The 25,755-nt window shown below is 45.8% G+C and overlaps 1 protein-coding gene and 1 pseudogene across 2 annotated transcripts in view; both read right to left on the bottom strand.

Annotated features, from left to right (window-relative positions):
• Positions 1-24,049, bottom strand: part of MAP3K9 (mitogen-activated protein kinase kinase kinase 9) — an 87,232-nt gene extending 63,183 nt beyond the window's left edge. For both annotated transcript variants that reach the window (XM_040226169.1, XM_040226171.1), the window contains exons 1-2: positions 23,650-24,049; positions 14,961-15,374 (exon numbers count right to left, since the gene is read on the bottom strand). In XM_040226169.1, coding sequence (XP_040082103.1) covers positions 14,961-15,374; positions 23,650-24,049 — 814 coding nt within the window. The remainder of the gene's footprint in view (positions 1-14,960; positions 15,375-23,649) is intronic.
• Positions 20,824-21,633, bottom strand: LOC120852753 (annotated as a pseudogene).
• Positions 24,050-25,755: the final 1,706 nt, after the last annotated feature.

Here is a 25,755-nt window from a genome sequence, read left to right as displayed (position 1 = left end):
CAGCCTGCCTCCGAAGAATACTGTTCTTCCTCTGGGATGGAGTCAGAGATCTTACTATGGCAGTAAAATTCAAGACCACACAGATTCTCAAGGTGGCGCAGTTCAGTTTCCAGGAGAAAGCCAGCCTGTTCCTTCCTTCCTTGGTACCTGGGAAAGTGGGCATATTGGGCACAGCCAGAAACTGCTGGGAATAAGCTCCACTGCCTTATGTGCTGTTCTTAAAGAACTTCTTCCTTTTTCCTGAGCAGGGACACTCTTACTCTTCCTGGAAGGTTATTATTGGTAAACTTTCCATTCCCAGTCACTTCTCCTATATACTACCTATCAAATCAAGCACCAAAAAGCTTATGATGGGCCTAAAACTGGCCAGACTCATGGTCCATCCAACCTAGAGCCATGCAAATAAGGCCAGACTCACATGTTACAATCATGGGGCAGAGATGTGTTTAATGGCCAGAGGAGGATCCTAAGTAATTCCAAAGTAGGTGGACTTGACTTATTTTATTAGGCAGGGGGCTCATATGGTCCACTCAACACTTCTTTAATCCATTTTTGCCTCCCACTCAACAAAGCAGCCCACAAATGTCCTGCTTAAAATTCCATTTTAAAAATGTTTCTGTTGGGCTGAATGTGCATGATTCTAGTCCTTGTCCCCTTGCCTGTCCTCCCATCACAAAAGCGCAAAGCACCAGTAGCAACAGAGTCAAAATTCTCTCTGTGAGGCAGGAGAAGGGGACAGTTGGGAAGCTTCACTTAAAAGAAATCTGTGTGTGCGTGCTCAGTCCGCCTCTTTGTGATCCCATGGACTGTGGCCCTCCAGGCTCCTCCGTCCATGGAATTTTTCAGGCAAGAATACGGGAATGTGCTGCCATTTCCTCCTCCAGGGGATCTTCCGGAGCCAGAGATCGAACCCGCATCCCCAGCATCTCCTGCATTGGCAGGTGGATTCTTTACCTGTAAGAGTTTGGTTACTATTCCCTCAGCGATCAGTCCTAATCAGGGCAGTAAGGAATGAATGGTGAAAAAGCCTACAGCAAATCCCCTACATACAAACCTTCAAGGTGCCAACTTTCATGTATCTGGTTCCAGCAAGGAATCAGAACCTGTGTCATCAACATCAGGTGTGAGTGAAATTGCAGCTTGCCCTCCATCTCCCACAGCTGAGGACTCTTCAGCTCTACTATCTTCCACCTCCTTCCCCACCTCCAGTCAGTAACTCTTCTTGCCTGTGTGCTTGATGCCAGACTCTGTATTCTAGCTGTTGTACTTTTCAAGATACTGTACTATAAGATTAAAAATCATTATTTTTTGTGCTTGTCTTTTATATACTATTCATATGAAAAGTATTATAAGCCTATTACAGTACAGTACTATATAGCCGATTGTATTAGGTAACTAGGCTAACTTTGTTGGACTTAAAACTGGCCTTATGAATGTACTCTTAGAAGGGAACTCATTCATATATAGGGGATTTATTTCACAGCATTAATTAAGAATATAAGCGGGCACCACAAAGCATGCCTAGCAATCTGTCTTCCACGGGACATGGAATTGCCATACTGGTGCAACACAGTCCATCTGGTTACACACTCAGCTGCAAAAGCAGTGCCCTAGGAAGGCCTGCTTACCTCCCAGATGACATGGAGCTAAGAGTTGTGACATCTGAACAACCACGAAGGGCTGTGCCATTAATAAATGTGTCCAGACACTTTCTAAATGTTTACATTACTCTTCGGGTTAGAAATTTCTAAATTCCATAAACAAGCATCTGTGAACTTATCTGGAAATCTAGCAGACACGTCCCTTGTTTAACCAAACACAAAACCATAACACAGACACAAGCAAAACCAAGATAAAACCAATAGAGCAGAAACTTCCAGAGGCGCCAGAGGCCCCTGAGCTGGAACAGTGCAGGATCACCTCCCTGCAACTCCAGATGTGAGGACAATCCATCCCACAAAGCCACAGGATTCGAGTTTAGGCACCATCATTCTCTAGTTCTGTTCTTGGGCAAGGCGTTAAATGTCTCTCAACCTCAGTTTCCTCTACTGTTAAATGGGGATGATCACCACCTCTGCCTGGAGTACCTTAGATACTGTTCCAAATCAAACTCTATAGTACCAAATACAAAACATGGTTATTCTTCATCCTAACTCTAAGAATATGGGGGATGGGGAAAGTAAAGGGACAAGCATTTCTTCACCATGAATAACAAGCTAAGGGAACAAAATCAGATAGTGCCACAGCACATTAATCATCTTAAATCACCCTAGAGAAGCTTTTACTGGGAAAATGTAAGTTGATTTTCCATTACCATCCATGGGACTTGATGGAGTATCCTTCCATGTCACCAGCTGCTATGCACTTGGGACAGACAAGTAATTTAATCCAAATAATTAGGAAGGCAGGTCTCCTATGGCATTGGGGGTAGGGAGGGGAAAAGAATTGCCAATGGTAGTGAGATTACTGATCCACTCCTGGGCCTCCTATATCTAAATTCAGGTAGCCAGGAATTCACTACTTCAAGACATAAAAATGTTTTTCAATCTGATTTAAAAAATGGGCCAGGATAGAAATTTTTCCTAAGAAGATACACAGATGGCCAACAGGCACATGAAAAGCTGTCCAACATCACTAATCATTAGGGAAACGCAAATTAAAACCACAATAAGGTATGACCTTGCACACGTTAGAATGGCTATTACCAAAAAAAAAAAAAAAACCAAGAAACAAGTGTTGGTGAGGATGTGGAGGAAAGTGAATCCTTGTGCATTGTTGGTGGGAATGTAAGTTGGTGCAGCCACTATAGAGAACAGTATGAGGTTCCTCAAAAAAATTTTAAATATAGAAGTACCTTAAGGCCCAGCAATCCCCCTTCTGGATATCTATCCAAAGGAGATGAAATCACTATCTAGAAGAGATATCTCCACTTCCATGTTCACTGGAGCATGAGTCACAATTAGCAAGTTACATAAAAACCTAAGTGTCTGTCTTTGGATGAACGGATAAAGACAAAGTGTATATATATTATGGAATACTAGTTAGCTATACAAAAAGGAAACCCTGCCATTTGTGACAACAGGGATGGACCTTGAGGGTATTACATACACTAAGTGAAAAAAGTCAGAGAAAGACACATACTGTATGATCTCACTTACCTGTGGAATCTTATAAAAAGTCAAAATCACAGAAACACAACAGAATGGTGGTTCCCATGAGATGCCGGTCAAAGAGGACAAACTTCCAGTTATACGATAAATAAGTTCTGGGGATCTAATGTACAGCATGGAGACTATAGTTACCAACACTGGATTATATGCCTGAAAGCTGCTAGGAGAGTAAATCTTAAATGTTCTCACCACACAAAAACACGGTAATTATGTGAGGTGATGGATGTGTTAACTACTATTGTGGTGATCGTTTCACAATATTTATGCGTGTCAGGTAGTGTTGTTGTACACCTCAAATGTACACAATGCTATACATCAATTATATCTCAGTGAAACTGGGGGGCAGGGAGAAAAGAAGAAACAAAGAATTTTTTTTACTGTTTTTTTCCTCCTGAAAACTAAACCACCTAGAAACACAGTGAATACTGTTATCCTTCTACATAATACAGAGAAGAAAATGACCAAGTTCATGTTGGCAAGCAGGAAAGACAGACTTCACTCCTCGGCTCCTACCGCTGGGTCCTATAAGTTGGGCTTCCCTGGTGGCGGTCCTATAAGTTAGTCATCACTGATTCCCTGGTTGGTGTTAAGAGCCTCATGCCACCATTGCCCACCACACTGGCTGGAAAGCCAGGCAGAGTAACTGGCCATTGTCAGGGTCTGGGAGTGGCTGAGAGAAAGAACACAGTCATGAGACTCAGGAACCCCAAGTGGATGGCTTTTAAGCAAGCCACTCAACTTCTCCGGGTCACAAAAGAAGGTTCCTTTAACCTCTAAGCTTACCAATAGACACAAGAGAAAATTAGGGTCACTGGAAACTGAAGACTATCTCTGTTTCACTCAGCCATGGCCCTTTGCCCTTCCTCTTGGATTCTGAAGATTAACAGAAGGCAGGAACAAAAAAGTATAATAAATGTCCAGACAGTATGAGAACTATGACTATAATGGCAGAAGATGAGGTCTATTGAGCAAATCATATACAACCACTGAAACAGCCAGATTTGCACAGTGGAATCTGGGATAACTTTTTTTTTTTTCTAATCATCATCCTTCTTCCTGTTACACTGCTGTATCAGGCACATCAGTTTGGAACAAGTCACTAGGATTTGCAGGGGAAGGTCTTACCTACAAGATCCCTTACTACCTCACCCTTGTGCCAGGTTTGGGGTGCCCCAACTCTGCTCCCAGGGATGGGCAGACAGACGGAGCCTTCAGAGTTAGGCAATTCTGGAGGCCGACATTAGGCTTCTGACCTTCCAAGCAACTTCAAGGAACCCTTTCCGTAGGGCCCCCAAGCTCCCAAAAAGTTTATGAAATGGATATATAAAAGCCAAGGCTGGATAACCATAAAGGCAGCTCACCCAGTAGTTTGAGTCCATCCAGAAAGAAAGTAGGAACAGAAAAGGCAAGATTTCACAGCAAAATTGGAACTGCTGCCAAACATCTGGACTGCCATATGTAAGTCCTATGTTAGGTAGGGTTGGGGAGCGGGGGAGGCAGGAGCAGGGAAGATAGAAGAAGGAAAAACAACACCACTTCTGCAATCGAGAATCCTAGTGGGCGGGGTATAAATTAGGAGATTGGGATTAGCATATACACACTATACATAAAACAGACAACCAACAGGGACCTACATATATACCGGTTCTCCAGTGGTTAGGGCTCTGTGCTTTCACTGCTGAGGAACTAAGATCCCACAATGTACCCCCCGACCCCAAAAAACTTACTGGAAAAAAAAAATCTATAGTGCAATTGGAGAAAATAGAAATAAAATACTGAAAATACAAGTATAAGACAAATCATACCCAAAAGTACAAGATCACTAATTGTGGATGTCAATACCGAGGGAGTATAGCTGCTGGAATTACACTAGATGTATGCACCACTTACTATGTGTTGGCCACTGCTAAGAGCTACACCCACATGATTTTATTTAATCCTCACTTCTACCCAGTAAAATGAGGGAGGTGGGATTACGATTATTCCCATTTTACATTTGCAGAAATGAAGAGAGTACATCCTTTTCCGAAGGTCCCAGCTAGCATCAGAGGGAGGATTCAAAACCAATGTCACCCAGAGCTCACGTGGGTTCATTCGAAGTGGAAAAGGGGGTTCACTCTCAAGTGTGGGCTCTAAAAGAGGAGAGCTTGGGCATTGTCTGGAGGTCTCTGGGGGCGAGGGGATTCATGCACGGGAAAAGGCACAGGGCTGGAATCTGTGATGATCAAAACCACAAACATTTCTTGAGGACCTTTTAAGTGCTAGGCACAACCAGATTTGGAAATAAAGCTGTAATACGGAGAAGGAGAAGAGGAAATCATACTCCATTCTCCTTCCAAAAGAAGACAATAACATAAAATAAAATCTCTTTTGCCCACTCTGAATATTCCAGGGTCTCAAAAGAGACCATGCCACAAGAATGCTACATTGATTTGGGTAAGTCGGGAGGGGGATGCAAGAAAGGGCATTCCCTTTGACCTTGGCAGCAGACGAAAGAGCAAGAGAAATGTATTGCCTTCCTCCTGGGGCAAAAGCATTTTAATTATCAGCTGAGAGGCCAGCAGAGCCATAAAACTGGCCAGCTGTCCCATTCAATCAGGCCAAAGGCCATAACAAGACAAGGCAGTGTTCTCAGGGGGCCGAGCACTCGGAGTTAAGGCTGGGTCCAGAGAAAGCAAGAGGCCCGCACACAGTAGGAAGGAGCAGCTGGGGATAGATGCCTTCCGTGGCTTCAGCTGAAACAAATCTGCCTGTTTCGGTAGAGAAGGAAATGGCAACCCACTCCGGTATTCTTGCCTGGAAAATCCCACAGACAGAGGAGCCCAGTAGGCTACAGTCCATGGGCTCGCAAAGAGTCGGACACAACTGAGTGACTTCACTTTCTTTTTGGTGAGAGGGATAAAACTACCCCTGGCTGACTTGGCAGAAAGCAGGGCTTTCTGGCTACTTAAATTCCCATACTACTTTAAAAAGGGAAATCCAACTACAGCCTGTGTATACCTAAAATAACGAGAGATAGAAAGAGCAGGGAAAGGGGCAGCCCTTCACTGAATGTGGTTCCGGGTGATACCTTCATGGTAAGTTTCTTCGGTCGTGTCTGACTCACTGCGACCCCATGGACTGTAGCCTGCCAGGTTCCTCTGTCCATGGAATTCTCCAGGCAAGAATACTGGAGTAGGTTGCCATTCCTTCCTCCAGGGGAATCTTCCCGACCAGGGATCAAACCCACATATCTTACATCTCCTGCATTGGCAGGTGGGTTCTTTACCACTAGCACTACCTGGGAAGCCCGGGTGATACTTGGCACACATCATTTCAGGCCGTCTTAAAACAGCACTGCTCTCTTATGTCTTATCCACGTGTTACAGATGAGAATCCTGGAGCTCCAAGACACACCCAACGTCAGGGGCACAAGAAGTAGCCTAAATCCGAGTCTCTCTGACTCCTAAGCAGTGTTCCTTCCGTGAGACCACATGGCTCCCAATGTCAAGCTTAAGGGGGAAATGCTTACTTCTCAAAATCTTCGAGTTTCCCACAGAGAGCAAAAATCCTGGGAAAGTTAGGAAAGAAGGCGAAGTGTGATCCACAGCCTTAACATTTCTCATTTCTGTGTCTCACAGCCACTTCTAGTGTGCTGCACAAGCAGTCTCCCTCACTTCTGTTGGTAATGGGCACAGAGGCACAAGATTAAAAGCGCCTAAGTAGACTGGAGGGCTTCCCTCATGGCTCAGTGGTACAGAATGCCCCTGCCAATGCAGGAGACATGGGTTTGATCTCTGGGTGGGGAAGATCCCCTGGAGAAAGAAATGACAACCCAATCCAATGTCCTTGCCTGGAAAACCCCTTGGACAGAGGAGCCTGGCAGGCTACAGTCCATGGGGGTCGCAAAGAGTCGGACACGGCTTAGTGATTAAACAACAAGTGGTCTGGAGCCCTGCTGGAAAAAGCCTTGTGTTGTTGATTCAGAGGAGTGAATGGGAAACCAGCCGCAGAGCTCTGACAGGCCAGGACACCCCCTCGCTCAGCTCCAAGGACAGAGGTGGCCTGTGATGAGCTGCGTCCTGCTTCCAGGAGGAAGGCTGCCCTTGGTATATTGTAAGTCCCTGGCATGATTCACGTGGCTGGAGCATCTTGTCTCAGTAAGGCCATCTGTCACGCTCCGAGCAGCAAAGGGGGAAGGGAGAACCTGTGGGCTCCGGTCAGCTGTTTCCCCGCTGAACCGATTGGTGAAGACTCCCCATCGGGAGCTCTGGCCCCTGCAATGAGCCCAGGAAGCGGGGAGCCTGGGCACACTGTAGTGTGACACAGATTTAGACAGAGCGCGGGGTCATCATCTACCCCAACACACACACATTCACCCTAGATTGTGTAATGTCAGCCCCAGGAGGGAGGGATCTCAGAGACCATCTCATCCAAACCTCTCATTTCACAGATGAGGAATCTGAGGCCCAGAGAGATGATGAGATGTGCCTAGGACTACCCAGCCCATCTGCCCAGAGGGCACCTGGTCAGTGCTCCTTTCACTGCCCCATCCTCTTCTTACCCAGACACCCAACTAAGAAGCTCTCCTTTCGCCAGAACCTTCTCTGAGCCTCAGATGAGTATAAGCTGTAACCCTCTTCTCCCAAAATTAGTATGAGCTGTAACCCTCTTCCTTCCAAACCTACACACATTTTGCATAGATCCTTCCTTAATAAGAGGAGCAGGCGTGGTTGAGCGGGAAGCTGATGGGGGTCCTGACAGGGACTTCTAGGTAAAGAGATGGATGACCTGGGAAGAAGCTACCTTTTCCTTTTGCCTCAACCAGACCACGGTCTCCGCTCTGTGTCCCAGTTTCCCATCCATAAGTGACCCCGAGCTACGTCCTGGGAGTGGGGGAAAGCACCACGTCAGGAAGGGAAAACTGTCCAAGAGCCGCGGGGAGGAGGGAGACACAGACAGACTCCTGTCTCCTCCGAGATCCCGAAGCACAAACCTTGACCCTGAGCAATGACAGTGCCACAGGCCACCCGCAGAAACGGGAGATGGCTACTTAGCTGTTACCAGGTTTGGGAGGGGTATGGGGAAGAGAAGACAGAATAATTTTCCTGACTTTCAAGGTAACCAAGGCTCAAATCAGAGGAAACAGAAATAGCGGAGAAGGGACAGAAGAACAGTGTGGAAATTCACAATTTCCATCCTTTATCCAAATCCTTTCCTGCCCTGAACCCAACCCTTACCATGGTGTTCTCCCCAAGCTCAGGGCTCAATCATAGTCCAGGGACACCTACCAAGATCATCCATACGACACAATCCTCTGACCACTCTAGCACAGGCTCTGCAGGTACCTACATGCTGCCCAGGGCCTGGCTTCTCCCTGCACCTGAGTAAGTTACAGAGCAGAACCCAGGATCGCCAGAGGAAAAACAGGTGGACAGCCTCCCCGAGCAAGCTGGGCAGAATGAGGGCAAATGTTCCATGAAGAGCGCAGCACCCTTTGCGAATCCTAAGAAGGGGACCCGAGCACCTCCAACTTCAGGAAAGGGCTGAGGCAAGAGAATCCATGGGGATGTCCAGGCACCATCACCTCCTGGGGGGCCATGCTTGCACTGGGCTGGTTTTAGGTCCTTCTCTGTGACCCCACAGGGAACTCCTTGAGGGCAGGGCTGTGTCTATTATAGTCCCAACACCAAGCGCTCAAAATGACGCACCAGTGAGAGCCATCTCTGCACAGGAGATGGTCATGTCCAGGTCAAAGTGGGAAAGCAAGGCTTCCAGGCAAATCTGAAGAATTGAGAGGTGCACGTGGCCTGCAGGTCAGACCTCCCGGCCTCGCCTGCTGAGTCACACTCACCAGGATGGTTCTTTGCTTCATTTCTGCTTTATTTACTTATGTATTTATTTTGACTTGCAGAATGTGTCTCTGTATCCACAGAAAATGCAATCTATCCACTGAACACAATACTTTAGGACATGCCTGGTATACCTGCTGGGTAACCTTAGAAACAGCCTCCTGCTTAGCACTGACTCCAGAGATGGGCTAGCAGGAAGTGGCCAGGTGTGACTCGAGTACAGGAAAATGAGTGGGGTTTGGCCAGTCAGAGAGATGAGGTGAGGGTACCTCTGGAAGCAAGCTTGATCCTCCAGCAACAGTAAGTGTGATGAGGGCCCAATGGGTGGGAAGTAATACACAGCATATTCCAGGGAAAGACGAAACTGGCCTGGCTAAAAGGAAAACACCTTCAGAGGAAGAAGAGGGAGATAGGATAGCAAAGACCCGTGAGAAGTTGACATCTGAAAAGACGAAGGCTAGCTGAGTTCAAGCTGACATTTGAAAAGGCGTGGCTAGTCCTGAACCAAATCCAGTTCATCGCTCACCTCTGCTCTTTCAGCTATGAAATTAACAATGAGTTCTCATGCGTTAATGACATGTGGACGCTAAGGCCCAGTGAACCCAGAGTATCATTATTCCTAATTATATAAAACAAAAGCACTACACGAAGTAAGTAGCAGGGCAGTGAAACACCCCAGCTAACCCTCAGCAGAGTGCAGGCAATGGTGCAGCCATGAGGAGTCAGACCTGGGCTCGGGACCAGCAGTGACAGCCCAGAGCAATGGCTGCCCACTTTGAGCCTCTGCTTCCTATTTGTAAAATAAAGACATGCACAGTCTTCACTCTGCAGGGTTGCTGTGAAATTTAGACAGGAACCCACATAAAATGCTCAGACAGGGCCTGACCAAAAGAGCATTCAATAAGCATTAGTTGCTTGTTGTTATTATTACTTAGAGGTTTGGTGATGATGATGATTATATACGGGTTTGGTTTAGTTAATATATTATATCTAAATACTGTAGATGTTGTGGCTGTTTAGTTGCTAAGTCGTGTCCAACTCTTCTGCGACCCCATGGACTGTAGCCAGCCAGGCTCCTCTGTCCATGGGATTTCCCAGGCAAGAATATTGGAGTGGGGTTACCATTTCCTTCTCCAGGGAATCTTTCTGACCCATGGATCGAACCCGTGTCTCCTGCTTGGCAGGCAGATTCTTTACACTGAGCCACCTGGGAAGCCCAAATAGTGTAGTGGAAAACTGTAAAACCTTTAAATGTCTTGTGGTAGAAGAATATTTATTTAATAAGAAAGTGGTCACAATATAGCAAGTTGGCAGTGGGGAGAGAAAGCATGCTACAAGCAATGAACTTATTAGGATTTCCTGTGTAAGATTTGGGGCTTCCCAGGTTACTCTAGCAGTAAAGAACCCACCTGCCAATGAAAGAGACATGGATCAGTGTAAGAGATGTGGGTTTGATCCTTGGGTCAGGAAGGTCTCCTGAAGGCAGGCATGGCAACCCACTCCAGTATTCTTGCCTGGAGAATCCCAAGCACAGAGGAGTCTGGCAGGCTACAGTCCACAGGATCACAGTCACACACAACAGAAGTGACTTAGCACACACACACAGTTAAGATTTAGGGGTGAAAAGAAATATGCAAAAATGCCAAGAAAAGGGAAAAACACACACTGGGTTTAGCTCTATGTTCTTCCATGTTTTTTAACGGGAGGAAAGAAGTTAATAACAAAAGTAATACCACTACCTTCACTTTGAGCAAGGCTTTTCATTTTCTATCACCTCATTTTTATACTAATTTTATTTTTAATAGCCCCTATTAAACCGTTATTTTGCCAAATGCCCTTAAGCCAAAACCCTGAAATCCACTTACCTACCCCCAAAAGGACAATCTTTCCACTAAAAGACCATCTTTCACTAACATCTTTGCTAACAATCAAGTGGCTGGTTTTCCCCAGTGTGAGGAGCAGAGACACATAAATCCACTTTTATAGCCAGGACTTCAGTGAGTAGTTTCAAGAAGAGATGTTTAAGTTAATGATGCACTGCAGTAGAGTAGTAGAAACTGCTCCTTAAATCAGGAGTCTGAGCCACACATCCCAGCACCTGGCTAACCCTGCTTTATTGGCTGTATGATGGTAAATATCTAATCAATACCTAAGATCACACTTCTTCCCAATGCATGTTCCCAGATTTCATGGTAAGACTGCCAGCTGTGTCCCCACCATCCATGTTCTCTCTCTTCCTTGGTAACAGACCCTGATTATTAGCCAGGATCCATGCCAACCCAGAATAAAACCCTCCACCGCCCAGTGGCCCTTGCGCTAGCCATGGCTATGGGACTCCACTCTAGCCACTGAATACACGCAGATGTGTTGTGCTGGATTTCTAGGAAGCTAATGGGAGACGACTCAGCCACAGGAGCAGCTTCCTCTATGCTTCTGCTTTTCCTGCTCCTTCAGGCCTGTGACTCAGACCAAATAATTGGCATTTCAGAAGTCATCTTGGATCCTAAGGCAACTCTGAGAGGCAGTAGAGAGATGTGGAGATGCTTTAAACACCCCCGGCCTTCTTTTCAAACACAAATGAATTATACCTTGTTTTAGCCACTGTTACTTTGTTTTGCTTTTTCAAGTTATGTGCATTAAACCAAAACTTACTTCAGATGATACATGAACAACCTAAGATGTTCTATGCTACACGTTGTAAATAGCACATGACTTTTTAAAACGGATGATCAAGATATATTAAGCCTTTTAAGAAATCACTTTTTTACTGAACTTTTTGTAACAGTTAGATTTTATCACCAGCTACTTTCTTTTTTCCACAAGACAGCCCCCATGTGTACCTTACTCTTTTCTCTAGGGGTTCAAAGTCAACTAACACATATAATTCACAGAACTCTGCCCTCACATGACTATGAACAAAATGCGACTCTCTGGAGCTCCTAATAAAAACCAAGAGAAACAGGCCAGTATCCCCAAGTCTGCAAAACACAAAGAAGTTACAACTCTCAAACTGGAGGCAAAGAAGTGACATAACATTTCTAAAATGATTTTCAAGTTGTGTACACACAGCAATGGAATAAGAACAACAGTGTCATCAGGGCTCATATTGGATAAATTCAATCACAGACAAACAGCCACCCACAGACAAATACCGAGGAGTTACCACAACTCGCCTGTGAGATTTACAGCAGACATCAACATCAGCACCAACCAGCAGCCCAGTGGACTATGGACATTTCAGGGCATCAACTGTCTTGCTGGGTGAGGTCCTTTAAAATAGTACCCTATGTATGCCCTGCCACCATACATTGTACCTGAAGGTCCCCCTTGGGAATCCTAAAACCCACATTAAGATAAAAGACCAGGGTTTTGTCTCCAAGGAGACAGAATGACAGTCAGGTCCCCTGCACCTCGTTAGCAAGTTAGCTTTCCCTTCATAAGAGTCTAGACTTCCAACATAAATCAGAAAATGTAAAACCTTGTATCTGCAGCTTGAAATTATACCCAGATGTAAAACTTCATAGAGGAAATTATTAACTTTCACAATCACCCACCCTAGCCCAAGTTTTTAAATGGACCCAATTATGTAAGATTAGTGCACAATGCCTAATTCACCCAGCATGATAAGGATATAAGAATGCATTTTTTTTAATTCAGTTTCTATATCACATTTTCTACCAACACATCTGCTAATTCTCACTCCATCATCCAAAGCAATCTCTAGGTAGAAATTTTTTTTTTTTTTTCTTAAAAAGGAAGTCAGCAGAAGTTTTAACTTATTTTATACATTTAAAGGGCTTCCCTGGTGGCTCAGATAGTAAAGAATCCATCTGCAATGTGGGAGACCTGGGTTCAATCCCTAGGTTGGGAAGAACCCCTAGAGGAGGGCATGGCAACCCACTCCAGGATTCTTGCCTGGAGAATTCCCATGGACAGAGGAGCCTATAGTCCACAGGGTTGCAAGGAGTTGGACACAACTAAGCACACACACACACATTTAAAGAACAGAATTGTGCAGGAAGGATGAGAATAATCATATAGTAAAGAGATAGAATAATGGCAGAAGGAAAAGAGAAACCAGATTTATTTTAAGGAACTGAAATCCTTCACATGCATTATATCCAAAATACATATCTAATGCTCCATACGCACCAGGAGGAAACTTGCTCTTTTTAAAGGGGAAGAGGATGCATGTAGATGAGGTAAGGGTAACAAATGCTATTTTAAAGTAAGTTGGAAAGTATATTTCTGTATACATGGGCCATATATGCTTTTTAAATGTCTGGGGAAATATGCCAAATGTAATATATACACTTCCAGAAGGAAAACCGGAGAAGGCAATGGCACCTCACTCCAGTACTCTTGCCTGGAAAATCCCATGGACGGAGGAGCCTGGTAGGCTGCAGTCCATGGGGTCACTAAGAGTCAGACACGACTGAGCAACTTCACTTTCATTTTTCACTTTCATGCATTGGAGAAGGAAATGGCAACCCACTCCAGTGTTCTTGCCTGGAGAATCCCAGGGACAGGGGAGCCTGGTGGGCTGCCATCCATGGGGTTGCACAGAGTCGGACGTGACTGAAGTGACGTAGCAGTAGCAGAAGGAAAACATTATGGGTGATTCTTCTTTCTGTTTATCTACACTTCCTAATTTTTGTAGAACAAAAACACTTACTATTTATGTTATTTAAAACGTATTTTTTAAAGTTAACAGATTCACAATAGCATCAACACAAAAATAAGCCACATGTGGAACAACCAGGAGGAAAACAAGGTCTAAAGGATTTCTGGGCTCAAAGCTGAAGGACACAGAGCATGAAATTCCTGGGACCCCAAACTCCTAACGCCCTCCTCTCTGGACAGGATGCCCAAAGTGACTTCAGGCATATACCACTTAGCAAATTGTATCCTCTCTACCATGCAGTTTAGGTCAGGGAAAGTCCAAATTACCACACAAAAGAAGCATACTCCCAAGGCCTGCTGATTCAGCCAAGGAAAGAGACTGAAGTTTATACCAACCCACCATTTAATTATGTCTAACACTTGCTTTACAATCCAGTTTATGGGTTCTAAATGTTTAATAAACAGTTACTTCTCAGTTCCCTACTATTAAACACTATGTAGTTATGACAATTAATTAATACCACCTTGAGGCTATGAGGAGAGCTGTAAGTCTACCAGTGAGGTCGTGTTCCCCAAGCTGACACTGTCACCTGAATGGGCCTCATGGCTTAAACAACACGTCTCCTCTCTCTTATACCCCTTCTCTGGTGGGAACTCAGGTTGGATAGTTCAGACAGAAATGCAAACAGATGGTATTGGTTTGCTTTATCTATTGTTTCACTAAAGAGGAAAACTCCTTTTGTGTTCAGAAGCACCCACCCTTTCCTCAAAATGGAAAAATGAATCTATGTTTTGTTTGAACAGTACATCACAGAGATACACACTGCCAACCATGCCTGCTAGTTGGGTTTTTTCTTTTTTTGGTACTTTTCTTCTTTTCTTTTTTTGGTAATTTTTTTTCCTTTTTCTTTCTCTTTTTGGCTGAGGTTAAAGCGTCTGCCTCCAATGTGGGAGACCTGGGTTCGATCCCTGGGTCGGGAAGATCCCCTGGAGAAGGAAATGGCAACCCACTCCAGTGTTCTTGCCTGGAAAATCCCATGGATGGAGGAGCTTGGTGGGCTACAGTCCACGGGTCACAAAGAGTTGGACACGACTGAGCGACTTCACTTTCACTTTTCACGTGGCATGCAGGATCTTAGTTCCCCAACTATGCCCTCTACAGTGGAAGCATGGAGCCCTAACCACTGAACCACCAGAGAATTCCCAAAGGATGGACTGGCTTTAAGCAGGGCATTTCACTGCCCACTAAGATTCCTGAGACATCCACTTCAACCCAAGCTACGGACCGGGTCTGAAGGTGATCGCAAGCCCTCCAGCCCCACCTCTCTGTACTCACTGTTGCTGGATTTAAGGTCACGGTGGATAATGGGGACAATCGCCTCATCATGTAAGTAGTTCATCCCTCTGGCAATCTGCACGGCCCAGTTCACCAGGATGTCTGGGGGAATCCTTTTCCCAGATAACACTCTATTCAAAGGCCCTCCACGAGCAAATTCCATGACCAAGCAGAGGTTGGGTTCCTTCAGACACACCCCCCGAAGGGCAATGATGTTGGGGTGCTTCAGCATGGCAAAGAGCTTGGCCTCCTGGCGGACGTTCTCTATGGTCTGGCTGATGTCCTCGTCGGGATCATGGCGAGCTGCTTTCACAGCAACCTCATCCCCTATCCAGAAAGCACGATAGACCTTCCCAAAGCCCCCAATGCCGATAATCTCTTCCAAGGTCAGCTCCGCAAAGTCAATCTCTAACACTGAGAAAGAAAAGGAAAAAAGGAGCAAGTCAAAAACATTTGAAAAACACCATTTAATCACCCATTTGCCTAGCTGGGTAAACACAATAAGCTGTCTGTCTACTTGGCTTTTCAGTCTCCCCACAATAAACTCACCAAGGACAGGAAAAGTGGGTAACATTTTTTTCTGTGGCCAGCGCGTTATCTTTAGTGACCAGCACATAGTAGGTATTCGATAAGTATTCACGAAATAACTTCTACTTGGAACTTCATGAAGAATACTGTACTGAGAGCAACCATTCTAACTAAAAGAAAAACTGGGGGAGACCAATCATTGTATGGCTTATTCACATTTTACTGTGTATATACTAGGTAGCAAGAAGCATATAATACAGTGCCAAGGCAGACAGACAACAACCAAACTGTAGTGTAAAAGAGCTTCGGTGGTGATATGATCCGAAGATGAGGGAAATCACTCACTCCCACCACAGGACAGGGATTAAGGGGGTGGGGGTGGGAAAAGGATTCTCAAGGAAGGAAGCATCTGAAATGGGCCCAAAGAATGAGAGGAAGGGATACCATCAGGAAATGAAGACCAAGGTGGAGAAGACAATCACAGCAGATGGAAGGTCATGAGCCAGAACATAGGGCACGAGGCACTTATTCACAGTAGACGTGACATGGAGACAACCTAGACGTCCATCGACAGACGAGTGGATAAAGATGTGATGCACACACACAATTGAATGTTACTCGGCCATAAGAAAGAATGAAATCATGCCATTTGCAACAACCTGGGTGGACCTGGAGATTATCATCGGAAGGGAAGAAGTCAGACAGGGAAAGACAAATACCGCATGACAGCACGTGCATGTGGAATCTAAATTATGACGCAAATGATCTCATCTACGAAACAGAAACAGACTCAGGGACAGAGCAGCCTTGGGGTTGCCAAGAGGGGGAGTGAACTGAAGAGGGACAGAGTGGGAGTCTGGGGTTAGCAGACGCAAACTAGTACATATAGAATGGATAAACGACAAGGTCCTGCTGCTCGTACAAGGGAACTGCATTCAGCATCTTGTGATAAACCATAATGGAAAAGAATATAAGGAAGAAAGTAAGTATATGTGTAACTGGATCACTTTGCTATACCGCAGAAATTAACACAACATTGTAAATCAACTCGGCTTCAATAAAGAGAAAAGGAGGGAAAAAAAAGAACATGGGCATGAAGGCATATAGTCTATCAGGAATTTCAGGGAGTCCAGGGCAGCTGGATTATATATGCATTAGGGTAGATGAGGCTCAAAGTCTTGCTGGGGTCAGACTTGTGACTTAGAAAGGAAACCAACTCTGGCAGCTATGTGGAACGTAATAGCAAAAGGGACCACTAAGGAGAACACTGCAGTAATCCAGGTACACAAGCACAAGAGTCAAATCTCAGGAGCCGTGAAGACTGGAGATCAGGAAAAAAAAATCAGGAGACCTTCAGAACTTGGTTTTACCAGGACCTGGTGATTAAAGTATGCAAGAAAGAGGAGTCTCCAAGGCAACATTGTACCCTCACCACAGTTCCAGCTCTGAGGTTCCCAGTGACACCCCCACCCTCTCATTTCCCATCCCAAATCCAGAGTTTGAATCTACCATACTTGACTGTATCTTTAGCTGTTTGGAAAGACTTCCATGGGTAGGGAATAATAACCAGCAGTGATTATGTATCTTGAGTTAGATATGGTGTTGCTGTACAAGTGAAGTGCTATTTCAAGTTTCTCTCATGAAAACCCTATTCTCTGTCTTCTCAGTCTCTTTCCTTGTCTTCACCCAGCTGACCCAGCTGGTCTCAGATCTCAGCTTAACTATAATTTCCTAGAGGAACTTTTCCTAACCCCTCTACTAAACGAGGCCAGGCCCCCATCAAGCACTCCCATGGCAGTCTCTATTGGCAAGACTCAACAAAGTTATAATTGCTTATTCAATGCCTATTGTCCTACTAGACTGCAAGATGCATGAGGGCTGATCCTCTCTGCCTGACATACCACTGTCCTGTACGTGCTGAATATTCAGCTGGTGACCAATAGAGAGTAAAGCAAAATGGGGAGAATCTACTTCAGTATGAAAGAAATCAAACTCAGATCTGTGGGGGAAAACTGGAACTGGACCTCCTGAAACAAACACAGGGAATAGTCACACTGCTACAAAAGAAAAAACTGAACATAAAGATCACATGTTTCTGAACTCTTGGCAAGACCGAAAGAAGAGATGCCCACAGCAGACTGTTCTTTTCTATTCTCACCCAGCTCCACAATGTCTCCATTCTCCATTCAGATGCTGGTGGTGCTCAGAACTAGGTTCCTGCTCAGTTATAGCACTTCCATCCTATCTAGGGCTAATATTCATTTATATTTTGTAATTCACCTGGCAGTCCGCACAAAGAAAACTCTTAGGAAGTTAGTCAGACTGCCTTTAAGTATACAAAATATGTGGCCCATTTGCACCCTCAAAGTTCCAACTGTTCAGGATTATCACCTCAGTAACCAACACAGCATTGTAAAGCAATTTTCCTCCAATTAGAAAATAAATTTAAAAGTTTTATGAGAACAAAAGTAAATAAATGACAGCAACAACAAAAGCTCATCACCTTATCTAGCACCCTTCTTGAAAAATAAATGGTGTGTCCTGAGACTAATAATCTACATCCATTCTACAATCCTCCAGTATACCTTTCAGTACTACAGAAGCCGGAAAGTTTAAAAACTACATTTCCCAGACTTCTTGACAGAGTGCTGGTTCAGCCAATGAGATGCATAAGATTCAGAAGGCAGAAGTGATATGGAGACCATCTCCTTGCTGATTCTCCTGGTAAGCATGGCTGTGTAGAAGCGGGTTTTCTATAATATCATGTCAGTGTCCAATTATTAGGGTTCCAAAGTGGCGCTAGTGGTAAAGAATCTTTCTGCCAATGCAGGAGATTAAGAGACGTGGGTTCAATCCCTGGGCCAGGAAGATCCCCTGGAGAAGGAAAAGGCACCCTACTCCAGTATTCTTGCCAGGAGAATCCCATGGACAGAGGAGCCTGGTGGGTTATAGTTCATGGGGGTAGCTTACTAGTTTTGCAGATGTGGAAGGAATGTTGCAAGGCCGAGTAGTCACCTAATCTCCAGACAGCAACTACAACAGGGTATTGGAGAAGTCAACTTCAATGATAACTCCTGATTCTGTACCTTCTCAGAGAAGCAGCAGCTTGTCTGGTAGGCCAGGTCTGCAATGGACTGGGAGTTGGTCCCATAGTTCTAGCTGAGAGCCCCTTCTCCCTGCCCTTCCAACAAATCTACAAGCACCCAATTTCTTCTACTAAATTGTTTTCTGTTTAAAGTAGCTTGAGTGTTTTTAGGTCCTAAAACGAATCCTGACTGATTACTAATTCTTATCTTATCTATTACATGAATAAGAAAAAATACGCCTACCTCAAAAAGAGATTAGAACCTTCCTGGAGAAAAATGTAAGTTATGTTAGGAATCCCTTGGTCATGGAGGGAGCACTCATATTTTTTCCTACCAGATTTTTTTTCATGGATGAAAAGGTGGGTGGCTATTTAATAAATGCACATTTACATATCTTATTCCTCAGATATCTTAATTCTCCTTAAGGAAATTAAGTGCTCTATTTTCTTGTGTATCTACCCTCTTCTTTCCTCTGGTCTGAAGCATAGTTGTTAACACACAGGAGGTGTTAAATATTTATTTAAACACTTATCATCGTTGTTTAGTCACTAAGTCATGTCCAACTCTTTGCAACCCCATGGACTGTAGCCCACCAGGTTCCTCTGTCCAAGGGATTTCCCAGGCAAGAATACTGGAGTGGGTTGCCATTTCCTTCTCCAGGGGATCGTCCCAACCCAGGGAATGAACCCATGTCTCCTGCATTAGCAGGCAGATTCTTCACCACTAAGACACCAGGGAAGCCCCTTATTTAAACATACGAGGACTTAAAAAGATGTGATTCTGAACGAGGGTGCTGAAAGGACAGCTCCTCTGATGGCATTCCACAGAAGACAGAAAACCTCTGTGGGGAAGGCAAAGCCATGACCTCTCTCTCTCTCTCTCTCTGCATAGAACATAAACTCTCATGTTCTTGCTATTTAGTCAAGGAAATATTTTGACCAGGCTTCAAGAAAAGCATAGAAGAGTACTTACAAGCTGACAGAAGACAGAATAGTGGAGGATGTGGGGAGGGTCCTCTCCTTTCTCTTCCCTGTCAGGAAGTCCTTGTGGATAGAAACTAGACTATCACATGCAGCTGAGAGCATGTGGGACTCCTTCCCTTCCCTGCTCCAATCAAGACCTGGTTTTAAGTAAGAACCAGGTCAAGTTTCATGCAGCACATATTTTGGTTTCTGTGGAAGAATGTTTCCAGGAATATCAGGAATCCTTATTTCTTTCAGTCTTGGAGTCAAGACATTATTCCCTCTCAAATGTATCCTTAGAAACTATAGACATATAGGCACATTCTGATGAGTTTGGGGTAAGTGAATAGTACACACATCACTCATTTAAAAATCTTAAGTACATCTGAAAATACACCCTTATATTTCTAGTGAGTGCAAGAAAAAGAAATGTAAATCAAACATATCCTTAATTTATGCCCTGCTTGAAAACAAAAACAGCTCTCCTGCGAGAGAAACTTTTTCTCAATACCTATGGTTATAGATCTCCAAAGATGATATAACTGTACATTTTCCATCTTTTGCTAAAATAAAGAAGATGAGTATGCTCTTGGGTTATTTATATTTGTCAGCCCCATGGACAGCTAAACTCTAATACCTACATTGGAGAAGATAAAAGCACTCTATGAGTGTTAGATGATTTATAATACCCTTCCTATATGTTTTCCTTGTCACAAGATTTAGCAATTTCCTCCTCTTCTGCTTTGATTAAAGACTGCAACAAAAGTTTTACTCTGAAAAGCAGTATTTGAAACTGAAACTGAACATTTCATGGCAACCCACTCCAGTATTCTTGCCTGGAGAAATGCATGGATAGAGAGGTGCCTGACTGACTAGAGTTCATGTGGTCGAAGAGTCAGACACAACAGAGTAACTAACACTTTTGCGTCTTTTATTCACAATCTAATAGCAAAATTCATGCCCCAAAGAGGAAGTTCAAAAAACTAACTGGGGAAAAGTTGTCAAAGGCTCGATTTCATTCAGAGTCTTTGGAAGACAAGGTCGTCAATCACCTTTATTTTCTGAGTGACAGTAACTGAACCGATGGACACAGCATACAGACCAGAAACACTTGATCAGATCAGCAACTTCCTTTAGCACAGCACTGCACTGAAATTATATATTTACATCACCAGTTTCCCTCATGCGTAACTTTTAAGTACCTCCTCACTTTCTCATTTCTTTAACCCCTGGTATTTAACACAGTATCTCTCTTTCACTAGGCACTCTAATTGGTTTTTTTGTTTGTTTGTTTCAATTGTTTATTAACCAGAACACAAAAATAATCCTGGTAGATACCTTAGTTCATCCTTCTAATAAGCCTGTTGATCTGGTCTTCCCTGTTGCCAGCATCTCCACCTTCTACAAAATGGGTGGTCTTTTTCTTCATTCCACCTCGTGGAGAAGACAATTTAAAGGGCCACAGGAAGTTGTTTGCTTCTTTGAAACGTTTTCCAATGGTATAGATCTCATGAATCAGATCCTCCATGCAGATGATTCCATATTTCCCAAGAGATCGAGCAATCAATGCATTGTCTGTCAGGGCAATTCGCTTTTTGTTGATTTTGCCATAACCACGCTTGTAGATCAATTCATTTACGGACTTCAGATTGGGGTACCCCCATGCTCCACAATTCTCAGCATATTAATTGATGCCTTGTTGAGCTGCACAAAGGTGCCGTTGAAGATCTGCCGGAGGCGAAGGAGCTGCAGCACCTTTCGAACCTTTGGGCTCACACCGCTGACACCTCTGATCCTGATGACGAATGCCCATTTGGGTTCCGCAGGTACATAGAAGTTGCCGGCTTTTCGTGCCATCCTAGCCATTCGAATTTCAGTTCTGTACATCTGCCTGTATTCCTTGTGGTAATGCTTAGCTTTTTCACAGATAAGCTTCCTCCTTGCCTTTCGAAGCATCTTTTGGGCAAACTTCTTTCTCAGTCGCTTGATCTTAAGCTCTGTGAAATTCTTCCGCTTTTTCTTAAGGGTTTCTGGCACAGCAGGAACCTTCTTTTTCTTCTCTTCTGCACCCTCCATGGTTCCAGCCGGGAAAGAGCTAATTGGTTTTTGATTAGAACTAAATTTTCTGAATTATCAAGAATTAAGCCCAGTCAAGATCAGAACTCCCAGTGTGGCTAAATAACAAGACCTTCAAAGGCAATGTTGTTCAAGTCAATTATTTCAGTAAGTACAAGATGCTTCCTAATTTCTCATCATCTGAGTTTTAGATATAGGAATCTATTCTATCCAAGGTAACTTTTGTTACCGCAAAGGTGAAGTCCTGGGCACCCAACAGAGAAGGCGCTTCTAACATGGTGCAGTGAGTGTAGACCTATCTGGCTTTCTGTGCATGGGGTACTTCCAGCCTCGGTCAGGTTCACTCCTGACTGCTCTGACAGCAGGAGCACAAGCTACTAAAGAAACTCAGTTCCTGCTCACGAACCTCACAGAGCTCTTTTACTCTGACACCAGATGTCTCTAAAAACAAATCACCAAACATCACCTACAAAGAACCTCAAAATATGACATGTTTAGACTACACTACTCTCTAACATGCCAGGCCAACATCTCTTCCAGTATGCGACCAAGTTCATCTTCAGCACTGTTTGGGACATTATATGCTAGGACCTTTAGCCTTCACTTTTCCAGCACTAGTGCCAAAAAGATGCAACAACTGGAAACAATTTAACTTGTCACCTCCTGGTATTATAAAGATCAACTAGCAGAAGCAGGAAGTTTTTAATTGAATAAAACAGAGAGAAAACAAAGGAAGCTAAATACTTGAATGTCAATTTGACAGTCAAAACAAGGAAAGAGGCTGTGATTTTTTTACTAATGGCTGTTATTTAATAAACAGGTTAAGATATATTTGGGTGAAAATAAGTCATAGGATCAGAGAAATAACTGTTACAACTGAAAGTTTTAAACTATTTCCCTTGGTAATGATTTTTTAAATCAGCTAAGGGGCAAAGTACATAAAACACGGAATAAAGATACACGTGTACTAACAATATGTTTTTAACAGGAAAGAAATTATGGAACCCCTCAAATACAAAATAGTGTAAACTGTACCGGGAGATATTTACATCTTTCTTCTAAAACAACCTAGCATCACGGATTAAAGGATTCTAATGGCAAGTTAACTCCTTTGAAAAAACAAAGAAAAATTCATTACAGGGTGTGTTACAGGGGGCTCCTGGGAAATTGGTGAAAACCAGGACACTGCAAGAAAGGCCCTGGGAGGGACCCCTGGGTATCATTCCCCTGAGATTTGGCAAATACCAAATATAGGCAAGGATCTAGGGTGAGAAGAAAGGAGAAAATATATTGTCTAGGTGTCAATGGGCTGGGCTGGGATTTAACCACTATACCCTGTGCTCCTGATCTCTCTGGGGGGAATGACATACTTTACCCTCTCTATCATTTCTCCACCCATCACCTCCCCTCCACCCACTCTCTCTCTCTCTCCCCACACACCCTTCTTAGCACATTATTCAGTGAGACTCCTAAAGGTACCACTTTTGAGATACAAGATTAGGATCGAAGAAATCAACACGGCAATTCAAAGGTGTTTCAGAGGCTTCCAGGACTTGTGAACCAGCTCGGCCCCGAAGGAGACACCACCATCTCCTTTAAAGCAAAAGTAAGGGGCGAGGACAGGCGATAGAAGAGGTAGGGAAGGTCCCTGATTTGAGGACTAAGGTTATTACAGAAACCACCAGCTTGCCTAAAATCCTGCCAGATTGGCGGGGCGGGGTGGGGGCGGGGTGGTGTTGGGGCTTCAGGATGTGGAATCGAGCTGCTGCTGAGGTGGTCAGGTGAAGGTGAAGAAGCCCAAGCGCCCGAGGTTCCAGGCGAGGCCTGCCTGCGGCGTGTCTATCTTACCCAATGCACCCACCAAAGCCCGTGCAGCCTGAGCGCGCGCGCGCGCACACACACACACACCCAGGTCAATCATTGCCCACCCCAACCTAACCCTCAGGGAGGTCTCCCCTCCCTCCGCAATCATCCCCAGGCCTCCATCATCCCCCGCCCCACTCCAACGCCGGGCTCCTGGGCCCGCCTTCGCCTTACACTGAATGGGCGGGTAGCAACTGGGGTCCTCGCCGCCGGGCTGGCAGCGGCTGGAGAAGGCGCTGCGCGGGGTCACGTAGTTGCTCGGGAAGATGCCCACTCGCTGGTTCAGCTGCCCGGTCCACCAGCCCTCGTCGCCGGACACCTGCGAGTCCTTGGACAGCACCTCCACCACGTCGCCCAGCCGCAGGGTCAGCTCGTCCTCGCCCGCCGCCTCGTACTCGAACACTGCCGTCCAGTAGGGCAGCGGCGCGCCGCAGCCCAGCTCCCGGGGGCCCGCCACCGCCTCCTCCTCCTCTTCTTCCTCCTCCTCGGCCCCAGCCCCGGCTCCATCCTCCCCCGGCGGGGCGGCAGCGGCGGCGCTCGCCAGGCAGCCGAGAAGCGCTCTGGAGGGCTCCATGGAGCGGCCGATCCATAGGGTGCGGGGCTGCCGCCGCCCGCAGGAGCCGCCGCCGCCTATTGTTCATGCGGCTCCGCAGAGCTGGGGGGACACCCCTCCCCCGACGGCGGCCTCAGGTAGGGCCGGGGTTGGCGGGGCGGGGAGCGCCGGATAGCTCGGGGCTGGGGCCGGCCGGGCGCGGCGACAAGTGTGCGGAGCTGGAGTGCTCACCGCAGCATCGGGGCGAGGCGGGCCGGAGCCCTAGCCTTCGCGATCGCCCCCCTGAGGCGGCCTGGCTACCTCCCCGCGGGTAACCTGCTCTCGCAGCCGGTGCCAGCAGCCGCCCGCCGCTGCCGCCACCGCCGCCCGCCGGCCGCTGCTCCCGGCTTCGCGCTGCGCCCCGCCCCCTGCGCCGCCCTCACGCCCTGGACCACCTGACGCGGACCTGGCTCCACCCCAGCCCTGCGGACCCGAGGGGGCGGGACCTATCTGCGCCCGGGCCCGCCCCCCGGGCTATCCGGTCTTCCCATTGGCCGCCACCGACCCCCGCCAGCCATCCACCCCGCCCCTCTCCACCCACCCTGCTCCTACGTCATGGGTCCCCCCTGTCCCCGCCCCCCGCCCTGTGCGGGCTCGCTCATTCTCAAACCCCAGGTTGACCCATTTCTCTCTCCCATTGGCCCGCCGCAGCTCCAACCATTGGTCTGAGCTACCTGTCCGTTTCCTGGGAGTGTTCAAGGAAGAGGCTGCGGCTTCATTGGGCGCCTGAGGAAGGATGGGTGGTTCCGCAAAGGTAGAGCCGAGTCTTCCTCATTCAGACCAAAAAGGCTGAAGGAGAGACCGTTCCCTTTGTTTGCTGCGAAGGGGTAGGGACTCCCATTGGCCACCACCTGTGTTTTTGATCTTAAAAGTGAGCTTTTGAGAGTGAGCGGAGGAGAGGCGAGCTGGGTAGCGCCCTCTGGGAGAGCTCTTTCTTCTCCAGCTCCTTCTTACAGTTGGATTCTCCCTTCTCTTGAAGATGCCTCTGCCCCAGTCCCTACGAGGTGGATCAACTTCGACTCCCCTCCGACTGAATTGCACCCCTACTCCATCCGTAACCTTTCGTCTATTAAGGCCTTCAGGCCCACTGGAATGCTCTTTAGGACTCTTAAAACTACAGTTCTTGCCCTTTATGAGGACTGTATACAGCTTGCCCTTCCTTGGGTTCTTGTTGGAAGAGAGTCCAATACCATCGATTTTTAGAATTCAGACGAGAGAGACCACTTTAATGGGGCTCAAATTGAGGGTGGCAAGGCTGTCGGTGAAGTGGGCTTGGTCTCTCTGAAGAGACTCCATTTTTCTACAAATCTTTAATTTCTTTCACCTGGGGGAATTGCACCTTGGATCGCAGTAACCTCTGTAGAAATCAGATTAAGAATCAAAGCTGAATATACACACAAAACGATACTGCATTTCATGAGCAAGGCAGACTTTCCATCTATCTTTTTGTTATCCTCCACTTCTCAAACCTTAAGAAAGAGATAGGTGGCCCCGAACATTTCTTCTGTGCTTAAATTCTTTCACAGCAATATAGGTTTTCAATGAGAAGATTCTGTGACTTTTCAAAATAAGCCCATTCTGAGAGGTCCTGCCTGATCTCTGCTAAAGTTTTCCCCTTCCGTGGTAGGAGTGGGTCTGATTTACTTGGCAAGTTTAGTGCTTCACTGTTTTTATTGTTGTTGTTATTT

The sequence above is a fragment of the Oryx dammah genome, unplaced genomic scaffold (assembly GCF_014754425.2).
Source record: "Oryx dammah isolate SB20612 unplaced genomic scaffold, SCBI_Odam_1.1 HiC_scaffold_26, whole genome shotgun sequence".
NCBI lineage: Eukaryota > Metazoa > Chordata > Mammalia > Artiodactyla > Bovidae > Oryx > Oryx dammah.
Note: the sequence above shows the minus strand (reverse complement) of the source record. Positions and strands in the feature narration are given on the sequence as shown.